This window comes from Oryza brachyantha, chromosome 9 (genome assembly GCF_000231095.2).
Source record: "Oryza brachyantha chromosome 9, ObraRS2, whole genome shotgun sequence".
In the NCBI taxonomy this organism is placed as follows: domain Eukaryota; kingdom Viridiplantae; phylum Streptophyta; class Magnoliopsida; order Poales; family Poaceae; genus Oryza; species Oryza brachyantha.
In genome coordinates, this window is record NC_023171.2 from 13331317 (window position 1) to 13352125 (window position 20809).

Genomic DNA, 20809 nt, shown 5'->3' on the forward strand with positions numbered 1-20809 from the left:
GTGTATATGCATACTATGCCATTAACTTACCTTCTCTCCCTATATGGAAAATCGAAACACATCCATCCGGGTACTAATTAATGGTGCTGACCCATGCTTCCTATCTTGTAATCGCAACCGCTCCCTTCTCGATTACGCGTATGTTTTTCAAAATAAATATGCTTGAGAGTCATATATAAATATACTATATTTTAAAGCTTTTAGTGTTAATACTTAATTAATCGTGTGCTAATAAGCTATGGCGGTTTGTGCGCAGGAGAGAATTAAATGATCCGAACATGTACCGCTGATCGCACCCTTAATTAGTAGTGTTACGCCTCTACCCTGTGCTTTTGGCTGTCCTAAATAAAGGACTTTTTCTGGTTTGAAAGAGAACATGATCCTCTCCTGTATTGCTTATAACATATGGACCGAACGTGTTATTAGATTTATATGTCAGTGAGCAGTGAACAATCTAAATCCGTTTGGATGACATGTACACAAAAGAGTAGTCCTTATGATAATACCTGGAGTTAACATATTTTCAAGCACAAATTTTATATATTAAGGTATTATAACTATAGCGTAAATCTTTGGTAGCTATACCAGTAAGACCGTAAAATTTCTCTATACAAAGAAACCACCAGAAACTCATAGACTCAAAGAAAAAAGTTAAAATTCTATAAAAAAAATAATCAAGTTCTAAACCTCCCAAATACACCGATTCCACATGAATAAAAACATTCGCTCTATTTTTTTTTCTCTTCAGCTCATTGACAGGGCCAATTAATTTGTGTCCCGATCATTTGTTTTGCACAACTGTTTCTACGATATTAATTACCACGTTTTCCTTTTACAATTCTGTCATTTTTGGAAATCTCTTTTTTTGAGACGTTTTTTTTTGGAAATCTCTTGTGAACCAAAAAGGTCGGCCATGTTATTGTTCCATTTATATATTACTCCGGCGTACGTTTGATTTTGATCTGGGATGGGAAAGTGGAGCAACTCTATCAGCTTAACTGTACCTCATCGCTATCTTGGCTACACGAACTTGAAATTTTGCACCTCCATTTTTTCGCTTATGCTAGCTTATACTTATAAGTCAAAATTTAAATTTTTAATCTTAAATTTGGAGTTAATTTTTAGGTGTTTTCAGTGAAGTTTATTTTCCAACATTGACTTTTAGATTGCTAACAATACATATATAAAATTATTATTCATAAATTATTTTTTGTTTGCAAACATGTTATTTGGTTTTTTAATAAAACACCCAAGCAATCACCCCTTAGTTTAGAAAAGATGCAATAGTTTTTTCTTTATAATCTTAATTATACGAAATAATCTAAAAATTCTTTAGTTTTTTATTTGTTATCTTACTAAACAATCTATTTTTTAAAAAATTTTGGAATAATGGAGCTAGCAGTACTTTGGTTTAGCCAGACAATACAACACATAGCATGTCGAGCTACAGTTGGAGCATATTTTGCATAACATTGTGCTTTCAGGATCCCCACCATCAGTCCATTTTACTCCTAATTCTGATAGATAGATTGTCCCCTGAATTTTCTACTGATTAAGATGAAACTAGTCACATTTCCTTGGCAAATGAACAAACGTTGACACGTGAAAGGCTGACCAATATATAGTTGTTGGCCGATAGCCTTAATTGATTTCCATATCTGGCATATTATATTAATTTTAGTGTAAACCAGCGTATTTCGTTCTTATTTAGGCACATGTAGTATTAAAGAAACAGTTATACTGCTCCGGTCATATGACAAGATTTTATCAAACTTTTGAAATTTTGAATATCAATAACTTTACAAATGCTTAGTTATAGAAACAAATAAATGCTACATAGATTTTTTTTCTTTAAAAACAGTATCACAATATCATAATTTCATGAACAGTAAATTTCACAAAAACACATATTATGATCTAAGTTGCATAGAAACAACATGACTTTCACATTTGAGTATATATATGATATAACTATACTATTACACGGCCCAAAAGTTCCACAAAACCACACCTTTGTTTAATTTGACTTATTATAATAACAAAATAAAAATGCTTAAACTGATATAGCTACAACCAGTATATGATAGGTCAAAGAGGTTAAAATTTTGAGACGTAATTTTGTAACAGTGGATCAAAAAATAATTGAATTGGTCATAGGTGTGTTTTTTTTATTTTAAAAATTATATGATCATGATAGCCAAGTTATGTGCAAGACAACTTAGACCATGATACTTATGGCTTTATAAAAAAACTCTTTCATAAGCTTATATATTTTATAAGTATATTCATAATATAAAACCAATGACTACAGTTTAAAAAGTTCAGTAAAATCTTAGCCTAAACATTAACTATTTATAAGGATTTCATCGTCTGCCATTTGTCTCACAATTAACAATAGTAAAAATTTAAATTCTCGAACTTAATTTAGAGTTAATTTTAGGAGATTTTTTATCATGGTCTTTTTTAGCACTATATTTTATTTTATTTTAGAAAAAATATGACAGGAGAGGACATGTTTTAACGTGAAAAACCCTCATGAAAAAAACCGCAATGGTCGGTCAAGAATGAGGATATGATTATAGTGCAGAGAAATATTGGTCATCTCACCATTTCTGTGGTACTTAGATGAGATATATAAAGGAAAAAATCTATGAATTTTAATAGATAAAGGAAAAAATCTACGAATTTTAGTAGAAAAACTCGAAGTGTTATTAAAAAACTACAAGAGTGCTTAAAAAAACTTGAAGCCATATTACAAAACTAATATCATAATCAGAATATATTTAATATAGATATAAAAGACTTACCTACAAACTTTTTTGGTTGTTTGTTTTTTTTTTCACTTTGATAATCAACTGGTCAGTGCAACAGTTCAATCGAGGTAGACGAGAGAGAACACACAAAATGTGTGTGATTGGACGACACAAGAACTGATCAAGCTCTCATGAACACTGTGGAACAAAAGTATTTAATTGATAGCAAAGTGATTTAATTGATCGGAAAGCCCCGGCCCCTTTGCTCACAGCATGGGTTCATCCCAAAGATAGAACGCCCACACACACAAAAAAAGTTGATAGCTACGTGCAGACAATGACACATTCTGTTCCATGATAAATGAACTCTAAATTAATGCATATCAGTGTCATGCATGGTACTACGTGAAACCCGATTGAGAAAGAAGTGATACCGAGAGTGATGGTTTGCAAATAAAAAATAATTTTTGAATAAAACTTTTACATACGTGTTTCTGCAGATCTAAAAGTCATGACTTAAAAAATAAATTATAATAAAAATTAACTCTAAATTGAAAATTTAAAATTTAATTTTGACGCATAAGAATAAACAGAAGTAAAAAAGATGAGGTGGCGGGAGTATACAAATAGCTACAGGAATAGGGTTCCCTACTACTGATTCTATTCCAGTGATGAAAACATGCGGAGAGAATTAATCTTGATAAGATACCGCTGACTGTTTTTCATTCGGGCCCTGTTCTTTTCTTCTTACCGATTTTAAATTATTTGTTAGGATGCTTCCTAAGTATATATATAAACGGTGTATTAATTTTGTGGGGGGAAAATCTATATAAAAGTTATTTGTTTGATCTTTGTAAAGCAACTCTTCTGTTATGTAGTAGCTATTCGATCAGTCGTTTATATCTTACATTTGCTCAGAAAAAAATAGATAATCCAAAAATCCAAAACCTTTGCAACTTTCAAACGGGACAAGAGAGAGCGCAATTAAAGTGCGTTATATATGGGTACTGTGTAGTACAACGTACTTTGGCAGGGTAAGATCGAGAGTGATTCCGTAAATGGAAACACGTACATTTTGGCTAGCTTAAATATGATGCATGTGCCATGAAGGTTTATGAGCCCATCAGATAGTAATTATTGGTGTCCTTATATTAATTAATTCCCTTGTTGGTCGAATTGGACTCATTTAATTAACCTCGCATTAATTAGTCGAATCATCTATGGTACTGTGACGTCCTACCTCTCTCGTCCTACCTCTGTTTCGTAAAGTAAGATACTTAACTTTTTTTTTTCAACGTTTTATCATTCATCTTATTTAAAAATTAGGTACAAATATAAAAAATGACAAGTTATGCTAAATTTTTTTTTGATAATAAAGTAAGTTACAAGCAAAATAAATAATATTTTTGTATTTTTTGAATAAGACAAAGGATCAAATGTTACAGGAAAAAAAATCAAACATTTTATATTATAAAACGGCGGGAGTAGTTTTCAAACGCCGAACCACCTTGTTTTGCTTGCGATACTATTGCTTAGACCAATAGATCTTGCCGCTTTGTGTATTTTGATCCATTTTAGTATTCAGATAATATAATACGTACATACCACAGAGCTGGTCCCAGTTCAACCATTTACCATCGATATTATTATTTTTCTATAATATACCATTGCATTTGTTAATTGTTCTAAAATATACAATTACACCATATTTTTCAAAATGCCTAAAGTGCCCTTATATAAGGGTTGGCAATTCCAGTCGTCCCTTGATATTTCTTCCAAACTGATACATAAATGCTCACATTTGCTACTGATCAGTCGATAACAATATTTTCCTAAATCTCACTCGGCCTATGAGGGCCGTTAGATGTTTATCCAATGTCCAGAACGCTATCTTCTAAGTACGGGGCGTTTAACTTTTTGTCACTCTTAAAAATAGACAATAATAGATTTATCCTTGCTGTCTATGACACGTGGACTCTCATACGTCTATGGCATATGGGTCCAGTGACAAATCTATTATGACCAAATATAAGAGTGGCAAAAATACTCCTCCCTCCGGTTCCATAAAATATTTATAATTTTTGATTTGGACATGGTCTTCGGAAAACAACTTTGACCCCTATTTCATATTATGACATATGTACAAATATCAACAATCATATGATTTTATTATAGTATTTTTCAATATTAATCTATACATATATTATTCATATTTCTAAAGTAAAAAATTTAATAATAGTAAAAGTTCTAAAACTTTGACCTTAGCCTCATCAATAACGATAAGTAGCATAAAACCGGAGGGGGTATATGGCTACAAACTAAGGACGAGGGAGGTGGCGATGAGTCATCCAACCATGGTGCCAGTGACATCCAACCTCCAACGATGAAGCACACATGACAGTGAGCCAAACAGATGGTGACATGCAAAGGGATAAACAGGTGGTGTACGTTGATGATGAAAATGGGTTATGCTGGTGGTGCTAAATATGGTAAGAAGAAATGCAAAGGAAGCGAGATAGCAGTGAGAAAAATGGCTCAAAGTGGTAAACATGGAAGAAGGTGGAATGAATGGAGGCATATGCTTACATGGTGTGTCAGGTCAAAGTGGTAACATCGTGGGCGTGATTGTTTGTCTTTTGTAGAGAAAAAAAATCGAACGATATATTTGTAAATAAAAAATAATTTAAAAAATTAACTTTTATATACGTGTTTTTAGAGATCTAAATACAAAGACTAAAAGAATATGAAAAACTTAAAATCAACTTTAAATTTAAGGTTAAATACTTAAATTTTGGCTTAAGAGTACAAGGAGAAGCGAGAAAGATAAGATACTGTATAGTTTAGCGGGATCATGAAAAGGGAACTAGAGAAGGGAACTATACCTGTGCATAATGCATAAATTTTAAAGCGAGACCTAACTGTCCAAAATTCGCCTAACAAATTTAAAGAAAAACACGCAACTTAACGATAGTCAAAATCCATAATAAATGTAAGTGTTCATACCCGTATTGCTCATTAAAACGTGAGAGAAGACATGGCACAGAATCATCGCCCTCCCAACTTGTGCACAACGTGAGAGAATGGCATGGCAATTGTTCTTTCGCCTTTGCAACAAGGCTTTTTTTAAAATCTGAAGCAATAATTTAATTACCAGCATGGAACCAAAAACCCTTCAAATGAGGAACTGTGCATCTCGAACCAGATCACAATATTGCCACTTTATCTGTTCACTTATGTTTATAAGACAAAATTTAAATTTTTTTAGTCTTAAATTTAAAGTTGATTTTAAAGTTATTTCGCCGAAGTTTATTTTCAAGCGTTGGATTTTAGATAGATAAGAATAAATATATTAAAATTTTATTCAAAAATATTTTTATTTATAAATATATCGTTTGGTTTTTCCCGTAAAACATCCAAACAATCATCCCTCCCTCGTACATGCAGCGACTTGGTGAGATAGATCGATCATACTTAAATTAATTTCTTGGGCTTCTCTCGCGAGCCTGATATACATAACTTCATTTTTCTTTACGTTTGAACTATTGAATTATTATATACGTTTAACAATTAATCTTATTTAAAAATACATAATTATTATTAATTTTAATATTATTTATGTATTTACTAAAATAACTTCAATCATAACTTATAGTTTTATATATTTTAAAAATAAATAAAACAAGTGAACCAATAAATGGTTAAAGTTACAATTGAATTATTTAAGGTTAACAACATTAAAGGTACGTGTCCTTTTAAAAAAAATATGATATCGATGCGTATACGTATACGTATATACATACATACTCAGACACATACGAAACAAGTAGGGATGACCGTGAGTCGACCCGTACATATTTTATGATCGACTTTAGTTCAACTAAATTATCTAAATTTTATTTTATGATAAAACATAGTTTATTTTATTGAACCAGAGTTAAATCTAAACTATCTACGGATCGACCCATGTCTAATATTAAAAACAACAATGGGTGTGCGTCAGCTAGCCTTCGATGTGACGCCAAGCCGCATGACGTGGATATATACGCACGTATACGTACACGACGACGACCTAAGATTTGGAGCGATCCGTGGAATCGATATAGGAGTACATCGCACGTACGTACGCCGGCCAGCGTACGTATAGTCTACGTATGGCGTGCATGATTGCCTCAGTTAATATTGACTCGATCTGTGCTGTGTCAAAGTAGGCTCATCGAATAGAAAAGCCAACCAACATTTTTATAAACAAAAAATAATTTGTGAATAAAGTTTTTATATATATGAATTTAATTTTAGTGATTGAAAAGTTAAGGCTATAAAATAAACTACGGCAAAAATCTCTTAAATTTAACGATAAAAAGTTTAAATTTTAATTTTTAAGTATAAGCGGAAGTGGAAGGATACGAGAGTTTATTTTCTGCATGAAAGATACTGAAGACGTACTGCCCACAGTGTGTACTACTATGGAGTACTTACGTGATTGATTTTCGTAGTCCGCGGTGAATTAATCAACTTTCTACAACGTTTAGAGGGTTTCTACAACATTTAAAGTCCATCTTTTGGCTGGGGCTCCTGGTTAGAAATTTTTGGTCGGTGATCCTTTATAAGTTAATATCGAATCGAGTTTTTTTTATTACACATAAGTACAGATTTACACTATTATAGAAATTATCAATTGTTTCTAAATGAATCTAAGTAATACAGAAAAATCTTACGTTATAAAATAGAGGCAGTATACCACACCACAAATATATAAGTCATGACTTTTACAAGTATGAAAAAACACTCATGACAATGAATATACATGTATCCATCATAGTTTAATTTTCTTTTTACAGCTTATAGAAGTTATATATGTTTAAACTTGTATGTTTGTGTTATGATATATCCCACGTTAATCTATCTATTATGTTTTTATAGTTATTTAAATAACATGCAAAGAGTATATCCACTCGAAAGTTTATAATACTTTTCCCTAATTAACATAATCAAAGTGTGTTCCGCCAACAATAGTTCAAATTCACACATGAATAAGGAAATAATATTTCTATGTTCCAAATATTTTCAGACTATCTATGGGATTGTTTTGCCACGCAGTTTACCAACGAGCATAACTAAAATTAAAGAACTTAAATTTTAGTGTTGATCTTTGGTATTTTTTCTTGTATTTTATTTTACAATATTTGATTTTAGATAATAAAACCACGTGCAAAATTTTTACCCATAAATTATTTTTAAGCAATACTCCATCGTTATAGAGTTTGTGTATATTTATTCATGTATCAATGTATATATGTGTTGTATAGGTGTCTAAATTTATTAGCACGCATGAATCTAGTTAAGACTATAAAGTTTTATAATGTGGAACATGATAAATAATAAACCGTTCCACTTATACTTATTATTATATAAGTAAAATACGAGGCCGCAAGTGTCCTAATCAGTGCTGTAGGTTGGACCAACAACTCCAAAATTCATGAATAGCTTCGATCGATCTCATGACAATCGAAACACACAGCCACATCTGAGGACCACCAAGAATACAGCCATTTTAGCAGCAGCCACATATATAGGAGAGTGTTTATTTATTTTTTCCTCAGGAGACAACTGTTTGTGTGCTATTTATGGGTCTCAAGTTTGATGTTTCCTTGGAATCAAGTTTCAGTCTCTAGCTAACACTGATTAACTGGGACCATGTATTATGTATATATATACACACAACGAGGAGGACTTGACTTGAAAATTTTGGCGTCAAGGGGAAAAAAAAAGTCGTCTCGATGATCACAGTGCATATATATCAGGTCGAGAAAATTGGGGAGGCGTCGGCATCGGAGATCAGTCCATGAATCTGCACGATAGCTAGGCAGCTGTAGGAGCACCGTTGCTTCACAGGTGAGAGGAGATTTAGGGAGAGTTCGTACGGAAGATACTATATCCGTCTCATAATGTAAGACTTATCTAGATTTATATGGATACTAATGATTATAGACATATATATATATATATATAAATTATATACATTTATCAATTGATGAATTTAGGTAAGGTTAGAAAGTCTTATAATATAAAACGGAGGTGTAATATGACAAATTCTCTCGCACCTAGCATGGAAAATATATCAACATATTAACATATAATTAGTTAATCATTAAAAGAACTCAAAACATAAATGGATATGTGATAATTTGCTAAAAAAACAATGTTTAACTGTTAAAAAAAGATGTGTACGGCCGATAAACAAGAGAGTTAGATGTTTAGGAGAGGGAGAAATGAACCGCACACTAAAGTGTGTAGCTAAGCGAGGAGCATAGATTGTTTTTGGGTCTCGATCTCCGGACGTCGTCGTCGTCGCCATTGCAATGCAACGCATGGACACGGTTCGTCTCCGGCCGCTTCCGGCCGGCCAGCAAGTCGGTCCGCCGTGCAGACGCACGCACAGCACACCCACACGTCTCGATCCCGTTGTTCCGAGTCAGCGGTGGTTATCTTATTTACGAATAAAACTTTTACACGTGATGATATGATATATATTTATGTGTAACTATTATATAAGATGGCTCTACGTTAGCTTTTAGTGAAATCAAAAGATTTTGAAACTAGCAAGTTAGCTCTCGTAGAGACCTTGCTCTCATGAGCACAGGGCCAGTCATGAAACACCCTGTACATGAAAGGTGTACAGGTTCTGAGGTTCATATTGTGTTGACAAGATGGGATTGCGTGCAAATTTATCCCAACGGACAAGAGTTGCTCAGAGCTTGACATTCCATTGATAATAACAGATAAAGGACGTAGCTATTCAATGAAAACACAGGAACCATGAAAGATCACCTGACAGTTGTGTGCTTCATTTTTTGCATTCTCCAACTAAACTAGCATTCACAGTATGAAGACTCAAGTATATGAACTTTTCAAGACCATAGTAAGAGCAGTCAAAGTATGACTGCATTATTCATAGCCTAATTGCATTGGTTGTTTTTTTCCTTGCATCAATCACCAGAAGTTGCATTATCTTTTTGACAAACACTGGATTTGGGACAGCAGCTCATTATTTTACTAACAACTTTAGGATTCAGAACAAACTGAAGATACACTGCCAAAGAAAAGTATTATCGTCAGAAAGCATAGCAGAAACAAAGGATTGCTAGTTTGCTACAACAAGAAGTCATTGACAGTGTGCCTTGATTCAACTACCAGACCCGAGCTCCCTGACTAAGAAATACAGTGATTCATTCATCACTTGGAGTGGGGTCTGAAGGGCTGGACATAGCAAGTTGCAATGAACAGTGCAGTATTTACAGTGCCATTTGCTGCTTTAGACTTTGCCCTCCCAGAGGCACTCAAGGGAGGGACCATTGTTATTGCGAATGCTTGCAGAAGCATTGTTCAGTAAGAGATCCCTGAGATGAGGTGGTGGGTGAAGACCCATGGCAGAAGCACGTTCCCAACGCTGAAGTCGAGTAACACCAATGCAGGGGCCAAACTTTGGGTCCATATCAAACAGTCGCAACTGCTCCTCTTGCTCACTAAAATCATCTGCATGGACCATCATGAATGGAAATACCTTTGGATCTCTAAAAGGGAAAGAGCTAAAGGTTACTCTATTATGATTACCACAGCAAATACCTTTAAGATCTACGGTACCATGAGAAATTAGGGCCGATGTCTGAGCAGTATCTGAGGCCCCAACGGAGGCCCCTCCAGTGTAATGCTGTGTTTTCTTCTTAGAAGAAGAGGATGCTTTGGTCGGACCTCCTTTCTTCTTCTGCCGGTAAAACTCCTTCATGCCACTAGAAGCCATATTTGTCTATTCTTCGGTTCTACCAGTGTTTTCCTGCCAGTCCTTCCAAGAGAAATTTCAACATTGACTTATATATATATATATATATATATATATATATATATATATATATATTTGTTTTACATACTTTGAAATACGTAGAAAAGAATGCCACACATAAACAATAGTAAGTACAATCTGAAACATGGGAACATCAGCAATGAGAAAACCTATAAGTTCAGACTCCAATTCGTGACCACTGAACTGCAGTTTTTAACGAAAAAGGAAACCCCAACAGATACTCGTCACACACTCAAGGGGCAAAGCAGGAACAACATGGCAAGCTCACATATTAGAAGATCCAGCAACACAAGAATTAATCTGTGCAGCCCATTTATATGTAAGCGTGTGCCAAAAAGCTGCAATACATCTACCCGATCATTTAATTTTTCCCGCAAAACAGCAGGGTTCATTGCACATAGTTAACCTACCCACAATCATAGTAGAGATCAGCTGATAGAGCACCATATATTATTCAAACATAAGACGCAGAAGAAAACAAAAAGGAGGATTTGGCCCAATGTATGAGTTCTCGAACAGCACATGCATTTTAGCAGTCAACAAACCAAACAGAACTCAAACCCAAACTCTGTCATTTTTGAGCTCACAGCATGAACTCAAACCCAAATTGGCTTCTAAATCAAAACTCTTGGCCGAGTCAACCAACCATTTTGGACATCATACCGTGCCTAATGCGCCAGAACAAAATCGGTTCGCTATCTCAGTAATTCTTCAGTCTACACCATCCTTACCAGTATGAAACATATGCTTCACATGGAAATTCAGAGCAGAGCAGCAATTCACAGCGAAGGGCCTAGCCTCAGCTACGGACACCGTCCATGATCCAAGATCCCAGGCACGCCGGCACACAAGAGGGACGCAATTCATCGGCCAGGCACCAATCATTCACCCAAGTCGTTGTCACAGCGCGCAAGCACGGGGATGGGGATGGATTGGTACACAAAAACTAGCGACTAGCTATTCGTATACTCCTGTGCTGCTGCGGAAACTCACCGGCGACCTCTCCGATGATCTCCCGGCCGCTCCTCGGTGGCGCTGATCGGGTGCCGCCCGCCTGTCGCTCGCCTCGCCGGCTAGGGTTTGGAGCTTTGGGGGTTGGGAATGGAGGCGACTGATGCGTGAGTCACCGTTGCGAAGTGATGGCCAAATGGGCCGGCCGGGCTGGCACGGCCCGTTAGGCTAGGCACGAATGCTGTAGTGGGCTGTACCGTGTCGAGGCCACGGCCCAATAAGGCTACGGGCCGTGTCGTGTCGGCACGGGCCCAAATGTCGTACGTGGGCCGGCGCAGGTCCTTGGGCTACAAATTTGAAATTTGAGGCAAAAAAAGAAAAATGGGAAAAATAAGAAAAATAAGGGGCAAGATTTAAAAAGTTAATCAAACTATAGAAAACAAAATTTATTGAAATGTAAAGGTAGGAAAAAATGTAAGAGGAAAATGGGAAAATACAAGTGGACAGTGCTCGTGCCGGCCCAGCAACAACCGATCAACCCGGCCCATTTATGTGAAGGCCGAACGCGTCCGTCTACGCTTTCGAGTTGGGCCTCCAGTAATTAGGCCTCAATCCTGGCCCATCATCCATGTAAGTGGAACCGGATTCAAACAGGGCTTAGTAGGTGGGCCCACTTCCACAATGTGGGGCCGTGCAACGCGCGGCCGGCTAAGCACCGCACGTTTGCCGCAACGCTGACCCGACGACGCGGCGGCTTCGGATCGCAGCAGAAGCCGCTCGGGTGGGTGTTTAGACGATAAAAATTTTTGATAAAAATGTTACGTCGGATGTTTGATCAGATGATGAAAGATGTTTTTGATACAAATGAAAAAACGAATTTTATAGCTCGTTTGAAAAATGCGAGACGAATCTTTTGAGCCTAATTATGCCATCATTAGCACATATTTGTTACTGTAGCACTTATGACTAATTATGGACTGATTAGTCTCAAAAAATCTGTCTCATGATTTCTCCCACAACTGTGTAATTAGTTTTTTAGTTTATATATGCTTAATAATTTATTTAGATGTCCAAAGATTCGATGTGATGTTTTTAGAGAAATTTTTTTAGCAACTAAGGCCTTGTTTAGTTCCTAATTTTTTTCAAAAACATCGCATCGAATTTTTGGATACCTAAATAAAGCATTAAACATAGATGAACCAAAAAAACTAATTGCACAGTTATGGAAAAAATCTTGAGACGAATCTTTTGAGCCTAATTAGCCCATGATTAGTCATAGGTGCTACAGTAACCAATATGTGCTAATGACATATTAATTAGGCTCAAAAGATTCGTCTCGTGGTTTCTAGGCTAGCCGTGAAATTCGTTTTTTCATTCGTATCAAAAACATCAACAACATCCAATCAAACAGCCAACCTAACGCTACTCCTAAGAATTTTTAAAATCTAAACAATGCCCTTATATGCGGTCGCGTCGCGTCGCGTCGCGTTGCTTGCGCCCCAACCATCTCGCGCCGCAGACGCAAGCCCTTACGTAAGGAGCGGCTCGGTCGCCGGGGCCGAGCCGTACAAAAGCTCGCCGCGGCCGGATCGGATCCCTCGCCGGCGACGGAAAACCTGATCCCCAGTGAGAAGAAGAGGCTAGGGTGGAACGGACGGACGGCGGAGGGGCTGCGGAGTCGCATGCGCCGGGCTGCGGCCGGGATGGCGGCGGAGGGGGTGAGAGGCGGGGCGTCGACGGCGGCGGTGGCGGAGGCGTCGGCCACGGCCACGGCGGGGACGGCCGCGGGGTCGAGGTGGGGGAGGGTGTGGCCGTCGGCGCTGCGGTGGATCCCCACCTCCACCGACCGCATCATCGCCGCGGAGAAGCGGCTCCTCTCGATAGTCAGGTACAGCTCTCTCTTCCTCTTCCGCCCCAATTTCGTTCTAATTCCTCTCTCCGATTAATTTGATTGACTGTTGTGAGGTTCGAGTATTCCCGCGGAGTTAAGCTTCTGGGTTTTGACTCGGATGACAACAATTGTTGATCCTGGTGTTACTTTGGGATTGGTAATTTAGTGAGTTTGTATTGTAACCTAGCTCAAAAGGAGGGGAAATTTAGACTGTGGAGGAGCTGCGGTGGCTGTTTGTGCCGCAACTGAGATTTGAGAGTAGTGGTTCTCACGCTATATCTGAAATTGGGGAACATACATGATGTTTATCGCTTTGCCATCACTAAATATGGACTTCACTTAAGTGGATTTGGTGGTTGTTTTCCTATCTACTCCATGCTGGGACAATATCATTATCACTTAGCATTATCATGTAGTAGTGGGCGTGCTATTTTAGCTAGTGCCAATCTTCTCCGTCTCTCTGAGGCCACACAATGTTAATGATTTTGTTTCCATGTCCATGAACAAATTCACGGAACAAGGAGGGTCATATCATTTTCGATATAACATTTTGGTCTTTGTAGCTTCTGGCTTCTGTATTTTAAACTGCTTTGTCTATCAGTTCGATTTTGTCCGTTGGGCCTTCTGGTACTGCAAAAAGATACTAGAATTTGAAGTCGGAAAGGAAGGAGGACTTTGTTTGTTCTCAATCTAGAAAAGGAAGATGATAGGTCAATTATTATTCGTTCTGTTTCTGTTCATGTATGGAGGCACTTAAAAACCATTGACATCCAAACTTATACAGCCTAGCAGTTGCTTGTGTTAATTAGAAAATATAACCTCCTAAAGTTGGATTTATTGTTGGTGCTTCACATTCCTGGCTTTGTACCCACCTGTCATGTTAATAAGTACTAAATGTATTTCTTCATTTTACTCTAGACATATCTGAGGCTCTTTAATTTTTCTAATTTGTGGTACATTTTTTCTATATTTACAGAACGGGGTATGTCCAGGAACAAGTTAGCATTGGCTCCGCTCCACCCGGATCCAAAGTTAGATGGTTTAGATCATCAAGTGATGAGCCAAGGTTCATCAATACTGTAACATTTGATAGCGAGGAAAGTGCTCCCACCCTTGTCATGGTCCATGGGTATGGTGCTTCACAGGGTTTCTTCTTTCGAAACTTTGATACCCTTGCAAGCCGTTTCAGGGTTATTGCCATTGATCAGCTTGGGTAAGTTTTGAAGAAAAAATGCACTCTTTGTCTTGCATTCCTCTATATGGTCACTCAGTATATCCATTACTTTGTTCATTGTTTCTCTATCTTTTATTCCCTGTATGGTCACACGGTATATGCATTACTTTTCTCCTTGTTTCTCAATTGTCAAAACATCAGGAACCCTTATACTGGCATAAAACAATTCCTGACATGCTGCAAAACCACAGATCTAATTTTGAATACTGCCCACTATGAGTATTGATACTGGCCATTCTATTAATTAGTAAAGGAAATGTTGTGCACTCATTGATCTGGGGGTTCAGGATTTATTTTAATATCTCAAACATTTTATTACAAGATGCGGTATTGTTGTAGAGGAATCAGTTTTCACTGGACCTTATAAAGGAATCTGATGCTTCCTCATCTCCTTTTCTTCTATATTGTGCTACACTAATCTACCAAGAGAAATACAACGCAACATTTCATAGGAAAAAACCTCCCCCATCTCCAAGTTAGGAAAATCAGTGTGGTGATACTTGGTAGTGTGAGTGTCTTGTATAATGTCTATTGAAATATTTTACACATTTAATAATGCTTTATGTTGTACTGTTAGTTATTTCACTTCTTTTATGTTCCTTAAAATTGATTTTTGATCATTTTGCAGTTGGGGTGGATCAAGCAGACCTGACTTCACTTGTAAAAGTACTGAAGGTGAGATGCAGATAATCTATTTGTTGCTCATCTTTGAACAATTTTGTCAGAAGATTCTGTTATGCTTCTGATAATCTATTGATGCCAGCTTCAATTTCCTTTTGCTGAGCATGAAATGGGCCCTAGTTTTATTTTGAAACATCGCAGGGCTCCCTTTTCAGTATACTTGATTTTGTTAGTAATCGGTATTTGTTACTAAGACAACATCACATGCATACTCAGTAATTTTGTTCTTAGTACATTGTTTAATACGTACATGCTTGTATTAAACAGTGAACTAATGTGGTTCCCTTTTCCTTTCTTTTGGTCCATTTTGTGAACAGAAACTGAGGCGTGGTTCATAGAATCCTTCGAGGAATGGCGCAAAGCAAAGAATCTCAGTAATTTTATATTGCTTGGTCATTCTTTTGGAGGATATGTCGCGGCAAAGTATGCTTTACAGGTATATTTATGCATAATTACTAAATGAAGCTTCTTCATTGCTGCTCGTGATTGTACTGATAATGAATAATTCTATTTTAGCATCCTGAACACGTCCAACACTTGATTTTGGTTGGCCCTGCTGGCTTTTCATCAGAAACAGAGCATAGCTCTGAGTGGTTAACCAAGTTCCGAGCTACGTGGAAAGGCATGCTAGTGAATCATCTATGGGAATCCAACTTTACTCCTCAAAGAGTAGTTAGGTAAAACTACACCTTTATATTTCCTACTTACTCTTTATTTTCATCCCATCTAAAATTTAGAAAAGAAATGCGGTATTTCCATGTGAGTGGTGAGGTAACTTTTAACGTTGGGATTGGGTTTCCAGCGTTTACAAATCCACTGAGGATATATGCTTCTGAACTCTGAAGTGGAAGTTAGCTGGTGAATGTGGTTGCCATGCTATACTTCAGTCAGTTAAAAATGGGGCATGGATTACTCCTTTTGGCAAAGGGGGGACAAATTCAAATTTAGGTAGATAGAAATGATGATTGTCCAATGTGGAAAGTAAGGGTTGATGATGTTTTTTGGGTAAAATATAATGAACAGATCATTTCCACTTTGCTTTGGAATTTTCTTCTGAGATATATTTCCTTTGCTAAAACAGAGGATTGGGTCCTTGGGGACCAGACTTAGTTCGGAGATATACTAGTGCCAGATTTGGCTCACATTCAACTGGTGAATTACTAACAGAACAGGAATCCACATTGCTGACAGGTAAATTCTGTTATTATACCAATATAGTCGATTCAGTGTGTTAAATTACTCTTGCAACAGAACCTTATTGTTAATTTGTTTTTAATGAAGATTACATTTACCATACTTTGGCTGCCAAAGCTAGTGGAGAGTTGTGCTTGAAATATATATTTTCCTTCGGAGCATTTGCAAGGAAACCTCTTCTGCAAAGGTCAGTTTTCTTCTTATTAACTAATAAGTAGGATTTATAAGCGATTGGTTATGTTTACACTCATGTAATGGCCTCCTATGTTGATACTTGTTGATACCACATTTCTTTTTATTTATTCTGAGATTTTAGTCCTCTCTTTTTGAAGGGCAATCTAATAAATATACAACCCATTACTTTCTCCATGTAATGACCTCCTTTGTCAACACTTGTTTAGTACCTTAAATATACAAGCATGGCTTCAGAATCACAAATAAGGCGAAACATCAAATTCTGGCATATGTTCTGATATTCTGGAAACATCAAGTTCCGTAATAGTCGTAGATCCTGGAAAAAAATAGCATACTTTTTCCCTTTTGTGAATTCTCACAGTGCTCTAACTTGTAACAGTGCATCTGATTGGAAAGTGCCGACCACTTTCATCTATGGCCAACAAGATTGGATGAACTACCAGGGAGCCCAACAAGCACGGAAAGAAATGAAGGTCCCCTGTGAGATCATCAGAGTTCCACAGGCAAGTCCTTTTCCACTGGCAATACATATCACATAGCTACAACAACGTTGGTAACAATTGTGACATAAATGGTTATATATACGCAGGGAGGACATTTTGTGTTCATAGATAACCCTTCGGGGTTCCACTCGGCGGTCTTCCACGCATGCCGTAAGTTCATATCTGGCGATGGAGAGGAAGGCCTCTCTCTTCCTGAAGGCCTAATATCGGCCTGAGATGGCATAAGCAACGCAACACTATGATGGAAAATACCGACTGTTGTCACCGTCTTGTTTGTGAGCGCGCGAGTTGTGTGTCAACATGTATCGTGTATAGTATAGATACAAACATTTGTACGAGTAGTGAGAAACGCACGGTTATGCAAGAAGAAAATTGTCCAAGTTACGTTGGTGCAAATTATAGTATTTATTTATAGAGAAATTTTATATATGTCCCTCGTGATACTTAGCGGTGATTGTTTGGTTTTGTTATGGAAAAAATAAAATGATATATTTACAAACGAAAAATAATTTATACATAAAACTTGTATATGTGTATTTTTAGTAATCTAACAGTCAATGTTGAAAAATAAACTTTAGTGAAAAAACTTTAAAATCAACTATAAATCTAAGTTTGAAAATCAACTTAGACGTTTCTAAAAATTTTCATCCAAAAATATCATATCAAATCTTTAGATACCTAAATAGAGTATTAAACATATTTAAATCGAAAAATTAATTGTATAATTATGTGAGAAATCGCGGGACGAATTTTTAAGCCTAATTTCAGTTTATAAGCATAAACGAAGTGACTAGCGCGTAATTCATGTACACTCCGTAATCCGTATGTAGTAGTATTACACCAAAGTACAACTAGCAGCGTCTCACGCTGGCGCTCGCTTTTGATGAGCCTAAACACGCACGCTGGCCGCGCCGCCGCCGCAGCAGCAGCACGGGCAGCAGGGGATGGATGCCTCGCCGCGGCCACCTCCCGGATCGCCTCCCACGGCCGCGCGGGCGACGCCGCCGCGGCGCGCGCCGTGTTCGACGCGATGCCCCGCCGCGACGCCGTCGCCTGGAACGCCATGCTCACCGCCTACGCCCGCGCCGCGCGGCCGCTGGAGGCGCTCGCGCTCTTCGCCCGCATGCGCGCGCCGGACGCGTTCTCGCTCACCGCCGCGCTCGCCGCGGCGGCCGCCCTCCGGTCGCCGGCCGCCGGCGCGCAGCTCCACGGCCGCCTCCTCCGCCTCGGCCTGCGCGCGCCGCTCCCCGTCGGCAACGCGCTCGTCTCCATGTACGCCAAGTGCGCCCGCGCCGCCGACGCATCTCGCGCGTTCCGGGAGATGACGGAACGCAATGCGCTGTCCTGGTGCTCGCTCCTGCATGCATTTGTGGTCTCAGGACACATGGAGCTTGCCCACGAGTTGTTCGACGAAATGCCCACTAGAAGCAATGTCGCCTGGAACACGTTGCTCATGGGGCATTCTCGCAGCGGCAACGCCAAACAGTGCCTTGCTCTGTTCAACGAGATGCGTATGTCAGGACTGACTTGCGATGATGCGACGCTCTGCATTCTTATTGACGCTTGTGCGGAGCTGCCTAACCCCTCTAATGGCTTCGCAATCCACAAGACTGTAGTTCAAAGTGGCTGGAATGACATCCCTGAGGTCAATAACTCGCTGATTTCCTTCTATGCTAAATTCAACTTGCTAGATTATGCTGTGCAGATCTTTGAGTGCATGAAGAATCGAACAACTGCTTCGTGGAACTCACTGATCGATGCGCACGCAAGGCTTGGCTACATTGAGCAAGCGGCTGCACTCTTTGAAAGTGCACCCGAGACCAATGTCATCTCATGGACTGCAATGATCGGAGGTTTTGCGAGGAACGGCTCAACAAGCGAGGCTCTTGCGCTCTTTGTCAAGATGACACAGGAGCATATCCATCCTGATGACTTCGCATTTGGGGCTGTGCTTCATGCTTGTGCGTCTGCGCCATGTCTGGCCAGTGGAAGGATGGTTCATACTTGTGCATTCCGAAGTGGATTTGCATCCTACTTGTATGTGGCCAACAGCTTGATGGACATGTATGCCAAGTGTGGAGACGTAGAGGGTGCAACCAATGTATTTGATGCTATTCATCAGAAGGACTTGGTCTCATGGAACACCATGTTGTTCGGATTCGCTATAAATGGATTATCAAAGGAAGCGTTGGCGGTGTATGAAAGCATGTCATCCCACAATATTTCCCCAGATGAGGTTACATTCACTGGCTTGCTCACAGCTTGCAGCCATTCTGGTCTTCTGGAGCAAGGGAGAGCCTTCTTTGAGTCAATGATGTCTGTCCATGAAGTTCAACCAAAACCAGTGCATTTTTCTTGTGTCCTTGACATGTATGCTAGATCAGGTAACATTGCAAAGGCCATTGAGATGATGGAACATTACCCAGAAATTGTCAAGTCTCCTGGCAGCGACCTATCCGAGGCTCTGCTTAGCTTCTGCTCATCAGAGAATCTGGATGCCTGGATTGGAAGGAAGGTAGGAGACAGTGTAGTAGCGACGGCGCCTGCGAGAGACACAGGCTATGTCATGCTCTCCAACTTGCTCTGTGCGAGTGGGCAGTGGGACGAGGCTGAGAGGATGAGGAGAGCCATGGCTGAGCAGGGTGTCAAGAAGTCTCCTGGTTGTAGTTGGATCGAAGTGAAGGGAAAAGTTAAGGTATTTGTATCAGGTGAGGAAGCAGTCGACCGGATAGATAGTGTATATGGTGTAATTTACCTATTGGATTATGAGATGAGAAATAGCGTGCCACTGTGATGTTTAAACTATTTTTGCCTAGAAAAAAAGGTCAATTTTACTCCTTCGAACTATTTGGCCGGAGGACTTAACCCCCTTATCGGTTTACAAAATATGGTATACCCCAAAGTCTAAGGGAGCGCTCCAAAGAAATAATTCGAGGAAATAAAATGGAATTCTTTTTGTATGAATTTGCCCCCGTTCCTCCATTTAAACAACATTCTTTAATTTTTTTTGAGTTGGAAACCTTTGAACAACATTTTAGACAAGAGAATTTCCATTATGCATATAAATTAACTAATCAAATATGAACTCTTGACAAATTTTTAGAGCCTTAACAACAGCCTTGTCCTCTACTTACATGTACGTTTGTTCAAAGCAAGCTTGGCCCAGCCTGACATGTATCGGGGGCAGGCTTGGGCCCGTATTTAACCGACTTAAAGCCCAAAAATATGGCTCGGGTTTCGTCAAATAGGTCGTCATCGAGCTCAAATCCGATGTTTTCAAGTCTAGCTTGGCCCAAGGTTTGAACAGGCCTACTTGTATGTAACATATTTGAATTCTTTCAACGACTACTTGAGAAGAGCGAAGGAAGGACAGCATGTTAGTTTTGGGCACGCACCTTTCCCTTTAGGCCAAATAAATGCTTTCTTGTTTTTGCTTGATAACTCATCTTTCCCTTTAGGCCAAATAAATGCTTTCTTGTTTTTGCTTGATAACTCATCTGCTCGCATTCCCACCTCCTTTGCTCGCGTTCCTACCCAACGGGCATTAGC

The 20809-nt window shown here is 38.6% G+C and overlaps 3 protein-coding genes across 4 annotated transcripts; 2 read left to right on the forward strand and 1 right to left on the reverse strand.

The window, feature by feature from the left end:
* Nucleotides 1–9639: 9639 nt before the first annotated feature.
* LOC102712469 lies at nt 9640–11724 on the reverse strand. 2 transcript variants are annotated; one of them, XM_015841067.2, is made up of 3 exons: nt 11605–11724; nt 10377–10593; nt 9640–10286 (listed from the first exon to the last, which is right to left on the reverse strand). In XM_015841067.2, the coding sequence occupies exons 2-3, from the start codon at nt 10549–10551 to the stop codon at nt 10066–10068; spliced, it is 396 nt and encodes a 131-aa protein (XP_015696553.1). In that variant the 5' UTR covers nt 10552–10593; nt 11605–11724; the 3' UTR covers nt 9640–10065. The 2 variants fall into 2 exon arrangements, with proteins under 2 accessions (XP_015696553.1, XP_006660853.1); XM_006660790.3 differs by having other exon boundaries at nt 10377–10584; nt 11605–11723.
* Nucleotides 11725–13113: 1389 nt separating this feature from the next.
* On the forward strand, nt 13114–17640 carry LOC102703615 (probable 1-acylglycerol-3-phosphate O-acyltransferase). Its single transcript, XM_006661384.2, has 9 exons — nt 13114–13450; nt 14430–14666; nt 15316–15362; nt 15686–15804; nt 15885–16045; nt 16450–16559; nt 16650–16749; nt 17137–17260; nt 17347–17640. Exons 1-9 carry the CDS (start codon nt 13245–13247, stop codon nt 17473–17475), a joined length of 1233 nt encoding a protein of 410 aa, XP_006661447.2. The 5' UTR covers nt 13114–13244; the 3' UTR covers nt 17476–17640.
* A 503-nt stretch (nt 17641–18143) lies between these two features.
* Nucleotides 18144–20148, forward strand: LOC102703898 (pentatricopeptide repeat-containing protein At2g36980, mitochondrial). The gene has a single exon (XM_040527353.1). It carries the CDS (start codon nt 18144–18146, stop codon nt 20052–20054), a length of 1911 nt encoding a protein of 636 aa, XP_040383287.1. The 3' UTR covers nt 20055–20148.
* Nucleotides 20149–20809: the final 661 nt, after the last annotated feature.